This window comes from Coregonus lavaretus (genome assembly GCF_964263955.1).
Source record: "Coregonus lavaretus genome assembly, chromosome: 39".
Classification (NCBI taxonomy): Eukaryota; Metazoa; Chordata; class Actinopteri; order Salmoniformes; family Salmonidae; genus Coregonus; species Coregonus lavaretus.
Window position 1 is genome coordinate 25,111,953 of NC_140026.1, and position 15,574 is coordinate 25,127,526.

General features: G+C 44.0%; 1 protein-coding gene across 1 annotated transcript; it reads right to left on the reverse strand.

The window, feature by feature from the left end:
• Positions 1–2,279: 2,279 nt before the first annotated feature.
• Positions 2,280–15,268, reverse strand: LOC311112896 (uncharacterized protein). Its single transcript, XM_084156038.1, has 5 exons — positions 15,186–15,268; positions 8,131–8,499; positions 5,494–5,610; positions 4,986–5,104; positions 2,280–4,417 (listed from the first exon to the last, which is right to left on the reverse strand). Exons 1-5 carry the CDS (start codon positions 15,241–15,243, stop codon positions 4,355–4,357), a joined length of 726 nt encoding a protein of 241 aa, XP_084012164.1. The 5' UTR covers positions 15,244–15,268; the 3' UTR covers positions 2,280–4,354.
• Between the last annotated feature and the right edge of the window lie 306 nt (positions 15,269–15,574).

A 15,574-nucleotide genomic window follows, 5' to 3' on the forward strand; every position in this document is an offset into this window, starting at 1 on the left:
TCCCACCCTCCTTCTTCCAAGGAAAAGTCACAAGATGAATACAGATTGAGTAGCAATGTGTATTTCTTTGAAGATGCAAAAAGAAAAAAGGTGAATATATAGCCTAATGTATAGGCGGCTAAAATAATAAGTGAGAAAGATATTCAAATATATACAAGTAATGCAACTAAACCACACACTTTAACAAACACAAAACAAATGTGTATGCATGCTGTATTTCTTAAAATCTATAAACAATAAACGTCACATGACCGGATGAGTTCACTTTTCTTCTTCTTCTTGTAACTTTTCGTTAGGCTAGAAGCTTTCCGGTGTTTTGCTGCACTTCACAGGTCGACGTAGGTATTACACATGATTTATCGCTCCCATAACCGTCTATTCAGAAAAGTCTATTCAGAAAAATTGAAAACAGTACATACAGGCATACAACTACAATTCTTAAATATGGATTAAATAAAGACACAATGTCTATATATTCATAACGTTAAAAAAAAGGAAATATAGGGTATCACGTTAACGGTTGTTGCAAAGGCTTGTGTGTAGCCTACTGGTTAAATAAATGTATTTTGCAAAAAGTAGCACATAAATGTGTGTATTTTTGCACGAATTAAGACACACAAAAACACACAAAATCTGCTGAAATACATTATGTACATACAGTGGCTTGCGAAAGTATTCACCCCCCTTGGCCCTTTTCCAACTTTGTTGCCTAACAACCTGGAATTAAAATGGATTTTTTGGGGGTTTGTATCATTTGATTTACACAACATGCCTACCACTTTGAAGATGCAAAATATGTTTTATTGTGAAACAAACAAGAAATAAGACCAAAAAAAAAGAACTTGAGCATGCATAACTATTCACCCCCCCAAAGTCAATAGTTTGTAGAGCCACCTTTTGAAGCAATTACAACTGCAAGTCTCTTGGGGTATGCCTCTATAAGCTTGGCACATCTAGCCATTGGGATTTTTGCCCATTCTTCAAGGCAAAACTGCTCCAGCTCCTTCAAGTTGGATGAGTTCTGCTGGTGAACAGCAATCTTTAAGTCATTCCACAGATTCTCAGTTGGATTGAGGTCTGGGATTTGACTAGGCCATTCCAAGACATTTAAATGTGTCCCCTTAAACCACTCGAGTGTTGCTTTAGCAGTATGCTTAGGGTCATTGTCCTGCTGGAAGGTGACCCTCTGTCCCAGTCTCAAATCTCTGGAAGACTGAAACAGGTTTCCCTCAATAATTTATCTGTATTTAGCACCATTCATCATTCCTTCAATTCTGACCAGTTTCCCAGTTCCTGCCGATGAAAAACATCCCCACAGCATGATGCTGCCACCACCATGCTTCACTGTGGAGATGGTGTTCTCGGGGTGATAAGAGGTGTTGGGTTTGCGCCAGACATAGTGTTTTCCTTGATGGCCAAAAAGCTCAATTTTAGTCTCATCTGACCAGAGTACCTTCTTCCATATGTTTGGGGAGTCTCCCACATTGCTTTTGGTGAACACCAAACGTGTTTGCTTATTTTTTTTCTTCAAGCAATGGCTTTTTTTCTGGCCACTCTTCCGTAAAGCCCAGCTCTGTGGAGTGTACAGCTTAAAGTGGTCCTATGGACAGATACTCCAATCTCCGCTGTGGAGCTTTGCAGCTCCTTCAGGGTTATCTTTGGTCTCTTTGTTGCCTCTCTGATTAATGCCCTCCTTGCCTGGTCCGTGAGTTTTGTGGGCGGCCCTCTCTTGGCAGGTTTGTTGTGGTGCCATATTCTTTCAATTTTTTAATAATGGATTTAATGGTGCTCCGTGGGATGTTCAAAGTTTCAGATATTTTTTTATAACCCAACCCTGATCTGTACTTCTCCACAACTTTGTCCCTGACCTGTTTGGAAAGCTCCTTGGTCTTCATGGTGCTGCTTGCTTGGTGGTGCCCCTTGCTTATTGGTGTTGCAGACTCTGGGGCCTTTCAGAACAGGTATATATATACTGAGATCATGTGACAGATCATGTGACACTTAGATTGCACACAGGTGGACTTTATTTAACTAATTATGTGACTTCTGAAGGTAATTGGTTGCACCAGATCTTATTTAGGGGCTTCATAGCAAAGGGGGTGAATACATATGCACGCACCAATTTTCCGTTATTTATTTTTTAAATTTCACTTCACTAATTTTGACTAATTTGTGTATGTCCATTACATGAAATCCAAATAAAAATCAATTTAAATTACAGGTTTTAATGCAACTGTCACGATCGTCGTTAGATGAAGCGGACCAAGGCGCAGCGTGGTAAGCGTACATACTTTTATTGAAGTACACCACAACACGAACAAAAACAATAAACCAAACAATACGTGAAGTCCTAGGTTAACACCAAAACAAACCTTACGGAACAAGATCCCACAATAAACTGTGCCAAACAGGCTGCCCAAGTATGGTCCCCAATCAGAGACAACAAGCTACAGCTGCCTCTGATTGGGAACCACCATGGCCAACATAGATATACACGAACTAGAACACAACATAGAAAACTATAACATAGAAAAATCCACACCCTGGCTCAACATATAAGAGTCCCCAGAGCCAGGGTGTGACAGCAACAAAATAGGAAAAACGCCAAGGGGGATTACTATTTTTGCAAGGCACTGTATATGCACGAATTGAATATGAGATTGTGTTGCAAGGTGCAGACATGGCAGAATCGAAGTCTCCTTTTATGTTTTCTCACGTCTGAATGACACTCACTAAACCCTCTGTTACTAGCCCAGTGCTAGGGAGTTGGCATTGACCGATAGTGTTTGATTTGGGGGTATTTACGCTTGTGTCAACACAATCTCCACTTCAAAATGCCTATTGCAAACCTTACCTCCAAGTCCACTTCCAGCTAATTCTAGCGGGCCACTTTTTAAAATCTGATCGGAGGAGTTCTCATCCAATAAACATGAAGCATTCTTAGGAAGGCGTTTGGACCCTTGTGCGTTGTGGCTGTCTCTTTCAGAGCTTCTGTTGGCTTGCTTTGAGTGGATTTTTGGACACAGCCCTAATGAGTTTTGGTTGGCTACATTAGATTGGTCACAGACTACGGTTTTAGTGTTTGTGTAGGAGTGTGAACCTAATTAACCTAATCTTTGGTCAAAACCACATTACCTAACCAGGGACAATTGTAGGGGCTACAGTTATAGGGTATAAGAGACTATATAATAGACTATAGTTTCCTTACTGGTGTCTAAAGAGTGTTAGCCTGATCCTATCTGATTGTGCTGTAGCCTATATAGTCAACAGATCTGGGACCAGGTTAGAAGAGTGTATCTCTCTTCTCTATGGTTCCCTATACCACTGTTTCCTGGAAATGCTGATTGCCTTTCTGGTAAACACAGCATTTACATGACCACAGCCCCCCAGCGGTGATGCTCTCTCCAAGAGAGAATCTGTGTTTCTGTGTGCATTGCGAAATCAAAACATATTCCATCTTCTACAGATGTAGGATCTTAATTTGAGCCAGTTTGCTTCAGCAGGAAAAGAATCCTGCAGCAACAGGATAATGAATGGACATTTTTGTAGGGGTTGCCACATTTTTTGTAAGGGAAAATCAAGTTTGAGATTTACATTAAGTGAGTAGAAATGAGAAGCCTTTTTAAACCTCAAATACACATCAAGTTTTACATTCCCTGCATTGCAGGAAGGTTCTCCTGCAACATGGTGATCAAATTAAGATCCTACATCTGTAATCAATCCCCTGAATTAAAAATATTGTTTTCAATATGGAATCACTTTACTTCATATATCCACCTATGCCTCAAATATTCACAATCATATCTTAAGACATGTCCAGCATTCGTGGCTAAAACAAATCTAACTGGATGGATGAATCGGATTCATCTGTGATGGATAACAAGTAAAAGTGTACACAGGACACAAAGAATCATGTAAGACGACATACACAGTGAGAAAGTTTTCCTGTGGCTAACAACTCTGGCTTGGTAGGAGTTCAGCCATGGTGACAAACTGTTGTTTGTTCTAATAAGATGTGAGTAGGTGTGTCTGCTTAATTTGTAACTGCAGGGCATAGTGGCTCATTGGTTCAATTTGTAGGATTAACTATGAGTATGATATATACCGTCACAGCCATCTGCTTTGTTTCCATTTCCTATCATTGGCCTATCAAAGAGCCGACCAGAAAGCGTTGGCTGTAGGTGCAATTGATTCAGCTGCCCTGCGCGCTGGGTAGGCAAAACTTCCCATTTTAAACCATTTCATCTGAAATATACATACAGAAAATATATTGGCACAGAACATTTGATAGAAAAATACATTTATAGAAAATAAGCAACAATGAAAAAACAGACGTAATGAACAGGGCAGGTCCTTATCCATTGCCTTGGATTGGCATAGCCAAGTAGTCGAGTGATTCATACACCTGGACTTGACACTGAGAGATTGAGGGTGGGAGAGAGAAAGAGAGAGAAGGAGAGAGATGGAGAAGGAGAGAGAATCAGCAATTTACATGGAATACCACAGACTTCAGAAACTCTCATCTCTAATGTGAGATCACCATACCTATGGCCTAAAGAACTAACTCCACCAAATCAAGATAGGAACATTTGCCTGTGAGTAGGGTGCACTCTTAGAAAAAAGGGTTCCAAAAGAGTTTTGGCTGTCCCCATAGGAGAACCATTTTTGGTTTCAGGTAAAACCGTTTCTGGTTCCAGGTAGAACCCTTTTGGTTCCAGGTAGAACTCTTTTGGGTTCCATGTAGAACCCTCTGTGTAAAGGGTTCTGCGTGGAACTTAAAAAGGGTTCTACCTGGAACCAAAAGGGTTCTACCTGGAACCAGAAACGGTTCCCCTATGGGGACAGCCGAATAACCCTTTTGGAACCCTTTTTTCTAAGATTGGCATATCCAAGTAGTCAAGTGATTCATACACCTGGACTTGACACAGAGATCTTTTCTAAGAGTGTGTGGGTGTATCGTGGTGTGTACTGAGTACGAGACTCACCCATTGGGTGGAACCTTTGGAGGAGGTGGAGCTCTGGTCGGCTGCCTCTCCGAGCTCCTCCATCTTCAGCTCCTCGTCCTCATGGTGGGGGGCCTCGTGGATCACCCTGACTGATCTCTCTGAGGCACCACCAGTATAAACATAAAAAAAATAAAAATACAGGATGTTAACTCACTGTCTTGCATGATAACAGGGTGAAACACCACAGAATATACTGTATCTCTAATCTGTTGCGAAATAGGCTTAAAACGAATGTGGTTAACAAAACTACTGACTGTTGCAAGTTAACGTTGAAATAGCTTCCAAGAAAAGATGTTGCCCAATGGATGCTCTATGGAAATGAAAATGTACTGTACATCCTCGGATGGAAGTTCTATTTTATTCTATGACTGTACACGTTTTTAAAGGTTCTTTGACAAGCTACCAATTCTTTCATAAGCACATGAGTGTAGTATGTCTTATACATGTAAAGATGTAAAATAAGCATAATATCAGAATGGTGTCTGACCTTGGTGTCTTTTCCACACCCTGTACAGGCAGATGAGGGCGACGAGGAACAGAAGAGTCAGTAGAGGTACAATGATAGACAGCGGCAGAGGCAGCTCTGATACTGAGACTTTTGCATCTGTACAGAAAGAGAGACATTATTAAAGAACTATTGCAATATGTTAAGTCCCCTATATGGGGTACTTTGAGCGGTTCTGGGCCGGTTTGACTGACATTTCGGTGAACAAAGCGCTCTGTAAACGCTGTAGGGTCCCATGCCTTATAGTGCCAGAAAACCCCATCTGTCTGCTCTCCGCTGTGTCAGGTTTCAAACCAAACATTTGCATAGGGAGTGACATGTCACATTTTCTGGCCTATCCAGAAATCAATTCGATTTGCTCTTCCTTCAAACTATGGAGCCCAGACTGGGAGATGGCATATAAAAGGTGACAGTGTAGCGAATCCAAACGTTGTGGTTTCATATCGCTGTGATATTTCCAGACGGACTTAGAGCTATCAACATGAGAAAAATACTAAATACACTATACAGTATATACAAAACTATGTGGACACCCCTTCAAATTAGTGGATTCTGCTATTTCTACCACATCCGTTGCTGACAGGTGTATAAAATCGAGCACACAGCCACGCAGTCTCCATAGACAAACATTGGCAATAGAATGGCCTTACTGAAGAGCTCAGTGACTTTCAACGTGGCACCGTCATAGGATGCCACCTTTCCAACAAGTCAGTTCCTCAAATTTCTGCCTTGCTAGAGCTGCCCCGGTGAACTGTAAGTGTTGTTATTGTGAAGTGGAAACGTCTAGAAGCAACAATGGCTCAGCCGCAAAGTCGTAGGCCACACAAGCTCACAGAACAGGACCGCAGAATGCTGAAGCGTGTAAAAATCGCCTGTCCTCGGCTGCAACACTCCCTACCAAGTTCCAAACTGCCTCTGGAAGCAACGTCAGCACAATAACTGTTCGTCAGGAGCTTCATGAAATGTGTTTCCATGGCTGAGAAGCCGCACACAAGCCTAAGGAGGAGGAATAATGGTTCGGACTAGGCCACTTAGTTCCAGTGAAGGGAAATCTTAACGCTACAGCATACAATGACATTCCTGACAATTTTGTGCTTCCAACTTTGTGGCAACAGTTTGGGGAAGGCCCTTTCCTGTTTCAGCATGACAATGCCCCCCATGCACAAAGCGAGGTCCATACAGAAATGGTTTGTCAAATTCGGTGTGGAAGAACTTGACTGGCCTGCACAGAACCCTGACCTCAACGCCATCGGACACCTTTGGGATGAATTGGAACGCCAACTGCGTGCCTGGCCTAATCGCCCAACATCAGTGCCTGACCTCACTAATGCTCGTGGCTGAATGGAAGCAAGTCCCCGCAGCAATGTTCCAACATCTAGTGGAAAGCCTTCCCAGAATAGTGGAGGCTATTATAGCAGCAAAGGGGGGACCAACTCCATATTAATGCCCATGATTTTGGAATGAGATGTTCGACGAGCAGGTGTCCACATACTTTTGGTCATGTAGTGCAATTTCAGAGAATTTAAAAAAGACCACTTTCTCTTGGTCACAGACGGACAATATCCCTTCGTGCTTAAAACTGAAGTTGTGAGTCTGCACACATTTGAATGGTGTCAGTGCGTCGCTTAGTGGACATTTAGGAGAAATGATATGTTGTCACTTATACGAAATAGTGCCAATATTGTATTGTCTTTAGGTATGATCATATTTCTCTAACCTGGACAAAATGAATGCTTATGTAAGAATGCTGTTCATTGACTACAGCTCTGCATTCAACACCATAGACCCCTCCAAGTTCATCACCAAGCTCAGGACCCTCGGACTGAACACCTCCCTCTGCAATTGTCTCCTGGACTTCCTGATGGGCCACCCCCAGGCGGTGAGGGTAGGCTACAACACATCCGCCACTCTGACCATCAACACAGGGGCCCCTCAGGGGTGTGTGCTTAGTCCCCTCCTGTACTCCCTGTTCACCCACAACTGCATGGTTGTGCACGACTTGAACACCATCATCAAGTTTGCAACGACGATGAAGCAAAATATATGCAGGAGGTCAGGGACCTGGCAGTGTGGTGCCAGGACAACAACCTCTCCCTCAAAGTCAGCAAGACAAAGTAGCTGATCGTGGACTACAGGAAACGACAGGAAACGACAGGAAACGACAGGAAACGACAGGAAACGACAGGGTGAGCACGGCCCCATCCACATCGATGGGGCTGTAGTGGAGCGGGTCGAGAGCTTCGTTCCTCAGTGTCCACAACACTAAGGAATGAACATGGTCCACACACACCCACACAGTTGTGAAGAGGGCACGACAGCGCCTCTTCCCCCTCAGGAGGCTGAAAAGATTTGTCAAATCCTCAAAAAGTTCTACAGCTGCACCATTGACAGCACCTTGACTGGCTGCATCACCACTTGGTACGCCAACTGCAAGGCACCCAACCTCAAGGCGCTGCAGAGAGTGGTGAGTACGGCCCAGTACATCACTGAGGCTGAGATCCCTGCCATCCAGGACCTCTATACCAGGCGGTGTCAGAGGAAGGCCCAAAAAAGTACATTTTAAAGTAGTTATAAGTGCAGGAATTACAGGAATTTTAAGTATCTCAAATAGGTACTCACCATTGTTTGTGGCATTTTTGGATGTCACTGTCAGATGGGTCCCATTCCCTATTGACTGAAGAAACTGTGGTATCTCTATCGTTACTTTACAAATATATGTGCCTGAGTCATTTCTAGTGATGTTTGAGATTATCTTATTTGAGCAATTACAAGCTGCAGTCTGCTTAGATTTCCCAATCAAGCATAGGCTGTTATTGACTGTTATATCATTATAGTTCGAATCTTCTACTATTTGTGTGCTATCTTTTAGCCAATTAACTATCCCTTTCGTCATGTTTAGATTCCAGCAGCATTGGATGTGAGCAGTGTCCCCCTCAGTGACTGTCACGCTAGGAGGAGACTGGGTCACCACTGACGTGCCACTTATTCCTGTGGAGAGATAGAGAAATACAGATATTAGTGAACTATCAAATGAAAAGGCTCAACAGTATGATTTGCAGAAAAGTGGAACGTCTCTGTATACTACACCCAAATCGCAATCAGCACTACAACTGCAACATGTCTTCAGGCCCCCTTTTGGGAATAATGAAATAGGGATGGGCAAGGTTATTTGAATATTTGAATATCCGAACGGATGTTACTATTCTATTACTTGCGAATGTAGTCATGGTTTTTTATATATACAGTACCAGTCAAAAGTTTGGACACACCTACTCATTCAAGGGTTTTTCTTAATTTTTACTATTTTCTACATTGTAGAATAATAGTGAAGACATCAAAACTATAAAATATCACATGGAATCATGTAGTAACCAAAAATGTGTTAAACAAATGAAAATATATTTTATATTTGAGATTTGTCAAAGTAGCCACCCTTTGCCTTGATGACAGCTTTGCAGACTCGTGGCATTCTCTCAACCAGCTTCATAAGATAGTCACCTGGAATGCATTTCAATTAACAGGTGTGCCTTGTTAAATGTTCATTTGTGGAATTTCTTTCCTTCTTAATGCGTTTGAGCCAATCAGTTGTGTTGAGACAAGGTAAGGGTGGTATACAGAATATAGCCTATTTGGTAAAAGACCAAGTCCATATTATGGCAAAAACAGCTCAAATAAGAAAAGAGAAACGACAGTCCATCATTACTTTAAGACATGAATGTCAGTCAATCCGGAAAATTTCAAGAACTTCGAAAATGTCTTCAAGTGCAGTCGCAAAAACCATCAAGCGCTATGATGAAACTGGCTCTCATGAGGACCGCCACAGGAAAGGAAGACCCAGAGTTACCTCTGCTGCAGAGGATAAGTTCATTAGAGTTCACTCAGATTGTAGCCCAAATAAATGCTTCACAGAGTTCAAGTAACAGACACATCTCAACATCAACTGTTCAGAGGAGACAGCGTGAATCAGGCCTTCATGGTCGAATTGCTGCAAAGAAACCACTACTAAAGGACACCAATAATAAGAATAGACTTGCTTGGGCCAAGAAACACGAGCAATGGACATTAGACCGGTGGAAATTTGTCCTTTGCTCTGGAATCCAAGTTGGAGATTTTTGGTTCCAACAGCCGTGTCTTTGTGAGAAGCAGAATAGGTGAACGGATGATCTCCGCATGTGTGGTTTCCACCGTGAAGCATGGAGGAGGAGGTGTGATTGTGTGGGGGTGTTTTGCTGGTGACACTGTCTGTGATTTATTTGGAATTCAAGGCACAATTAACCAGCATGGATACCACAGCATTCTGCAGCGATATGCCATCCCATCTGGTTTGGGCTTAGTGGGACTATCATTTGTTTTTCAACAGGACAATGACCAAACACATCTCCAGGCTGTGTAAGGGCTATTTTACCAAGGAGAGTGATGGAGTGCTGCATCAGATGACCTGGCCTCCACAATCACCCGACCTCAACCCAATTGAGATGGTTAGGGATGAGTTAGTTTTGTTGCACCTGGACTACTGTTCAGTCATGTGGTCAGGTGCCACGAATAGGGAGTTAGGAAAATTACAGTTGGCTCAGAACAGGGCAGCACAGCTGGCCCTTAAAAGTACACAGGGAGCTAACATTAATGAAATGCATGTCAATCTCTCATGGCTCAAAGTGGAGGAGAGTTTCACTTCATCACTACTTGTTTTTGTAAGAAGTGTTGACAAGCTGAATGCATCGAGCTGCCTGTTTAAACTATTAGCACACAGCTCGGACAACCATGCATACCCCACAAGACACCAGAGGTCTCTTCACAATCCCCAAGTCCAGAACAGACTATGGGAGGTGCACAGTACTACATAGAGCCATGACTACATGGAACTCTATTCCACATCAGGTAACTGATGCAAGCAGTAGAATCAGATTTAAAAAACTGATAAAAATACACCTTATGGAACAGCGGGGACTGTGAAGAGACACACACAAAGGTACAGACACACGCATACGCACACAAGCGCTAGCACACGCACTCTACACACATGTACATTGGCAGCAGCTAATGGGGATCCCTAATAAATACAAATACAAACTTTGGGAAGCATTGGAGTCAATATGGGCCAGCATCCCTGTGGAATGCTTTCAACACCTTGTGGAGTCCATGCCCCAACGAATTGAGGCTGTTCTGAGGGCAAAAGGGGGTGCAACTCAATATTAGGAAGGTGTTCTTAATGTTTTGTACACTCAGTGTATATCACATTGCAAATAGTCTCCCCGTACATACTACTGTTTAGGAGTTTGACTGACAGGGGGATGAAGGAGTGCTTATATCTGTTCAGCTTACACTGAGGAACCCTGTTGCATCTGCCTGACGGGAGAAGCTGAAACTCTGGGTGAAATACATGGGAGGGGTCTGACATTATTTTCTTGGCTCATGATTGTTTGTTCAAAGATAGTCTGCAGTGACGGATGCTACATCACAGCCATCACCTTCATGTCTGTCTGGACCAGTCGATTGATTTGAGATTTGAAATGCGATAGAATAAAGTGCTCTCTATGAGTCTGTTTGACTCCAAAAACCCTGAACCTACACAGAAAATAAGGCGTTGTTGGACCCTAGAGCATTTGTAAGAGTGGACCTGAGTAATGTCTGGATTATGGACGGGTCAGCAACAGATTTGGGGTCAAAAACCATTTAATTTAACATTTTAGTCATTTAGCAGACACTCTTATCCAGAGCGACTTACAGTTAGTGAGTGCATACATTATTTTTTTATTTTCCATACCCCCCGTGGGAATCGAACCCACAACCCTGGCGTTGCAAACGCCATGCTCTACCAACTGAGCTACATCCCTACCGGCCATTCCCTCCCCTACCCTGGACGACGCTGGGCCAATTGTGCGCCGCCCCATGGGTCTCCCGGTCGCGGCCGGCCACGACAGAGCCTGGATTGCCTCAGTTTGTTGACATTTAGGATGATGTGGTGGTCATCACACCACTGCACAAACCTCTGTATCTCTGGCCTATACACAGTAGTGTCAGTGTCTATACATTAGACCCAGAATGGCAGTATCATCTGAAAAACTGGACAATATGTCAGAGTGGTGTGTGTAGGTGAGTGGAAGGAATCAAGCGCAGGACCCAGGATGACTTCAACCGTCTTTAGTAATGTTCCCAAAACAACGAGAACAATGAGTCGCCAACCCAACCGGGTGGCGCAAACAATTACGCACAAAACACAGTGCGTCAAAACAAGAAAAGCGCACGCAGTGCGAGCTCTCGGGAAAACACAACGAGAGAATACAATAAACTTCACAGAGGCAGGCTGACAATGAACAATCACGCATAACACCTGACCCAAGCACACGAAACTAAATAGGGAAACAATTAAGACACAAATAAGGGACAGGTGTTATGAACAGACAAAACCAAATGAACATGAAACATAGAACGGTGGCAGCTAGTACTCCGGAGACGACGACCGCCGAAGCCTGCCCGAACAAGGAAGAGGAGCAGCCTCGGCCGAAACCGTGACAGTACCCCCCCCTTGACGCGCGGCTCCAGCCGTGCGCCGACCCGGAGCTCGGGGACGACCCGGACGACGCGGAGCAGGGCGCGCAGGATGACCCCGATGGAAATCGGTCAGTAGGGACTGGTCTAATACGTCCCTCCTCGCCACCGTACACCCGGCGCCCTCGGGACACGAGAGCGTCTCAGCCCTCATCTCCTGTCTCACCGGCAAGGCGTTGGAGTGGGCCAACGCCGAGTGGAGGAGAATGGACGCCGCTACCACGAACTATGCGGAGTTCTCCCGCCGCTTCCGTGCTGTGTTCGACCATCCACCAGAGGGGAAGGCGGCGGGGGAGCGGCTATTCTACCTCCGACAGGGGATGAGGAGCGCCCAGGACTTTGCCTTGGAGTTTCGGACCCTAGCGGCTGATGCAGGGTGGAATGAGCGGGCCCATATCGACCATTTCCGCTGCAGCCTCCGGGAGGACGTCCAGCGAGAGTTGGCGTGCAGGGACACTTCGTTGACTTTCGACCAGCTTGTCGACATGGCCATCCGGCTGGATACCCTGCTCGCCACCCGTGGGCGTCCCGGGAGGGGGGGTTCGCCCATTCCACTCTCCAGCACCTCCGAGCCGAGCCCTATGGAGCTCGGAGGTGCTGGCGCTAGGGAACGGAGGAGGAGGAGCCCGAGGGGACCCGGCCCTTGCACCAACTGTGGTCGTGGAGGGCACACCGCGGCTAGGTGTTGGGGCGGGTTCTCTAGTGAGGGAGAAGGCAGGTCACGCATTGGGGGGTCCACCCAGGTGAGTAGGCGCCCTGCTTACCCAGAGCTTTCTGTCGTGCACCTAACCTTGCCTGTTTGTTTCCCACAGGTTGCACCTCGTTCCCAGCATAAGGCGCTGGTAGATTCAGGCGCAGCTGGGAATTTTGTAGATCGCCAGTTTTGTATAGAGTTAGGGATTCCCCTCCTTCCAGTGGATAAGCCTTCCCCCGTCCATGCCCTAGATAGCCGTCCGTTAGGGTCTGGGTTGATTAGGGAAGTCACAGCACCCCTTCAGATGATGGCGCAGGAGGGTCATGAGGAGATGCGTGATTCTGTCAGAGTGGTGTGTGTAGGTGAGTGGAAGGAATCAAGCGCAGGACCCAGGATGACTTCAACCGTCTTTAGTAATGTTCCCAAAACAACGAGAACAATGAGTCGCCAACCCAACCGGGTGGCGCAAACAATTACGCACAAAACACAGTGCGTCAAAACAAGAAAAGCGCACGCAGTGCGAGCTCTCGGGAAAACACAACGAGAGAATACAATAAACTTCACAGAGGCAGGCTGACAATGAACAATCACGCATAACACCTGACCCAAGCACACGAAACTAAATAGGGAAACAATTAAGACACAAATAAGGGACAGGTGTTATGAACAGACAAAACCAAATGAACATGAAACATAGAACGGTGGCAGCTAGTACTCTGGAGACGACGACCGCCGAAGCCTGCCCGAACAAGGAAGAGGAGCAGCCTCGGCCGAAACCGTGACACAATATAGTTATCAGGGTGTCTACTTGTACATTCATTTGTATACACTGAATAGGATGGGTGAACTCTCAGCCTTGGGGGGCACCTAAATGACCTTGGGCTCAGACAGGGTCTTGTTCACTCGGACCTGCTGGGTTTGTGTGTTTTGTCTGACTGAAGCTTACACACCATAATCTTTTCAAGACACTTCATTACGATGGAGGTCAAAGCAACAGGTCTACAGTCTTTGTTTTCTTTGGGAGAAGGCTTTTGGGAAAGAGGAGTGATGATTGCCTTCTTCCACCGAGGTGGAACCGTGTGGGAATGTACAGACCTCTGAAAGACAGGGACCCAGGCTGGTGTAAGTTCCTCTTCACAAAGCAGAGACGCCATCGGGGCCTGTTGCAGTTTGCTTAAAGACTCTTGTGGCCTCTCTAGGGTTATATTCTAACATGGGGTCACAGCCATCAATAACAATGGAGTTGAGCATGTTAACACACTTGGCAGTCAAACTTTATGTAGAAGTTAATTTGCCATTGTCTTTTTTTCTGTTGTGCACAGTGGTTTTCAGGTGGGAGTCATATTAGTGATGGATTTTATTGTTAACCTTTGTCCGTGAATATGGTTTGCTGCACAATTCTACAAGAGTAATTACTGTATATTGAGCCAAACTCAATTTTATTGTCATCATCTGATGACAGTCAAATAGATGCCATGAGTTAGAATAATCCAACAATTATGTATTGGTAAATGAAAAACTGATAGGCTGTTTGCTGCCCAATTATACAAGAGTAATTATAAATTAGCCTTATTCACAAAACACCATTTTATTGTCAGATGATAGCCGAACAGACGTCATAATGAGTTATAGGCCTAATAATGAAGATTTAGTGTTAATAAATGAAAAACTGGTAGACTAATAACTGACGTCAAAATTACTTTTATTTTCATATTTAGGCTATAAGTGAGGTGTTTGTTGTGTGTTTTGTTAACATTCAAATGGCACAGTATGATTCTCTATCAAGAATAAAGTGCCTTTTAGCTCTCCCAGTCTTATTTCACACGGTCGGGAACTGACCAATAAAAACGTGTTAAGAAACGAAAACACACTCAATCAAAACCATCTAACCAATTACAGAGTGCTGGTGTAACGCCTATCGCTGCTTATCCTCCCACTTCTGTTGACACACCCACTTTCAGACACATTCCACTTATGCAATTACCCATACTTGGCACTGCGAGCAAGTCCCCATTGAAGTAAAAAATACACCAAAACGTTTATTTAAAACACATATTTCGACTATCCGGATATCCCCCAAAAAATTATGTATAGTGAAATCATTTCAAATGCCTATCCCTATAATGAAACAGAAATGTGTTGAGGTTTTACAAATTCTCTGTTTGGGGTCTACAAAGTGCTATTCATGTAAAAATGTATGTATTAAATAAGGAAAAGCACATGCTAAATATATAGAGAATCACCTTTAATTAATATGCAAGTAATTAAAGTATCTCAAGCTTTAATCAGTTTATTCCACACTTCAAGCCAATATTGACACTAAAGTTTGGCAGATTTAAAATTCAATCTAATTAGATGACTCATTTAAATATCAATCGAAGTTGCTTTGATGTGATCAAATCAATGTGTAAGTCAATATTTTGTAACTTACCCCAAGAAGAGAGGTCGCAGAGGGAGGAGAGGAGCAGACAGCCCAGCAGATGCTTCATCTTTCTGGACTGATATCGTTATGAGACTAGTCACTCAGTCCTTGTAGGATGTGACCCCCGCCCCATACACTGTGTTAAAACTTCAACTGACACTTGCTCGCTCTAGACTTACTTTTGCACTGAAGTGTTGACCACAGAGCTGCTTCTCTCTATTTCACAATGTTTCTCTTCCTTCTTTATGTACATAAGTTGTTCTTTGTTAACGCTACACCTTTGAGACAATTTATGCGTCCTCTTTCTTGGCCCCTATGAACGAGTTGATTTCAAGTATCTGCATTTTGAACAAGCTTTATTTGTTGGTTATACACTAAGTATACCAAACATTAGGAAC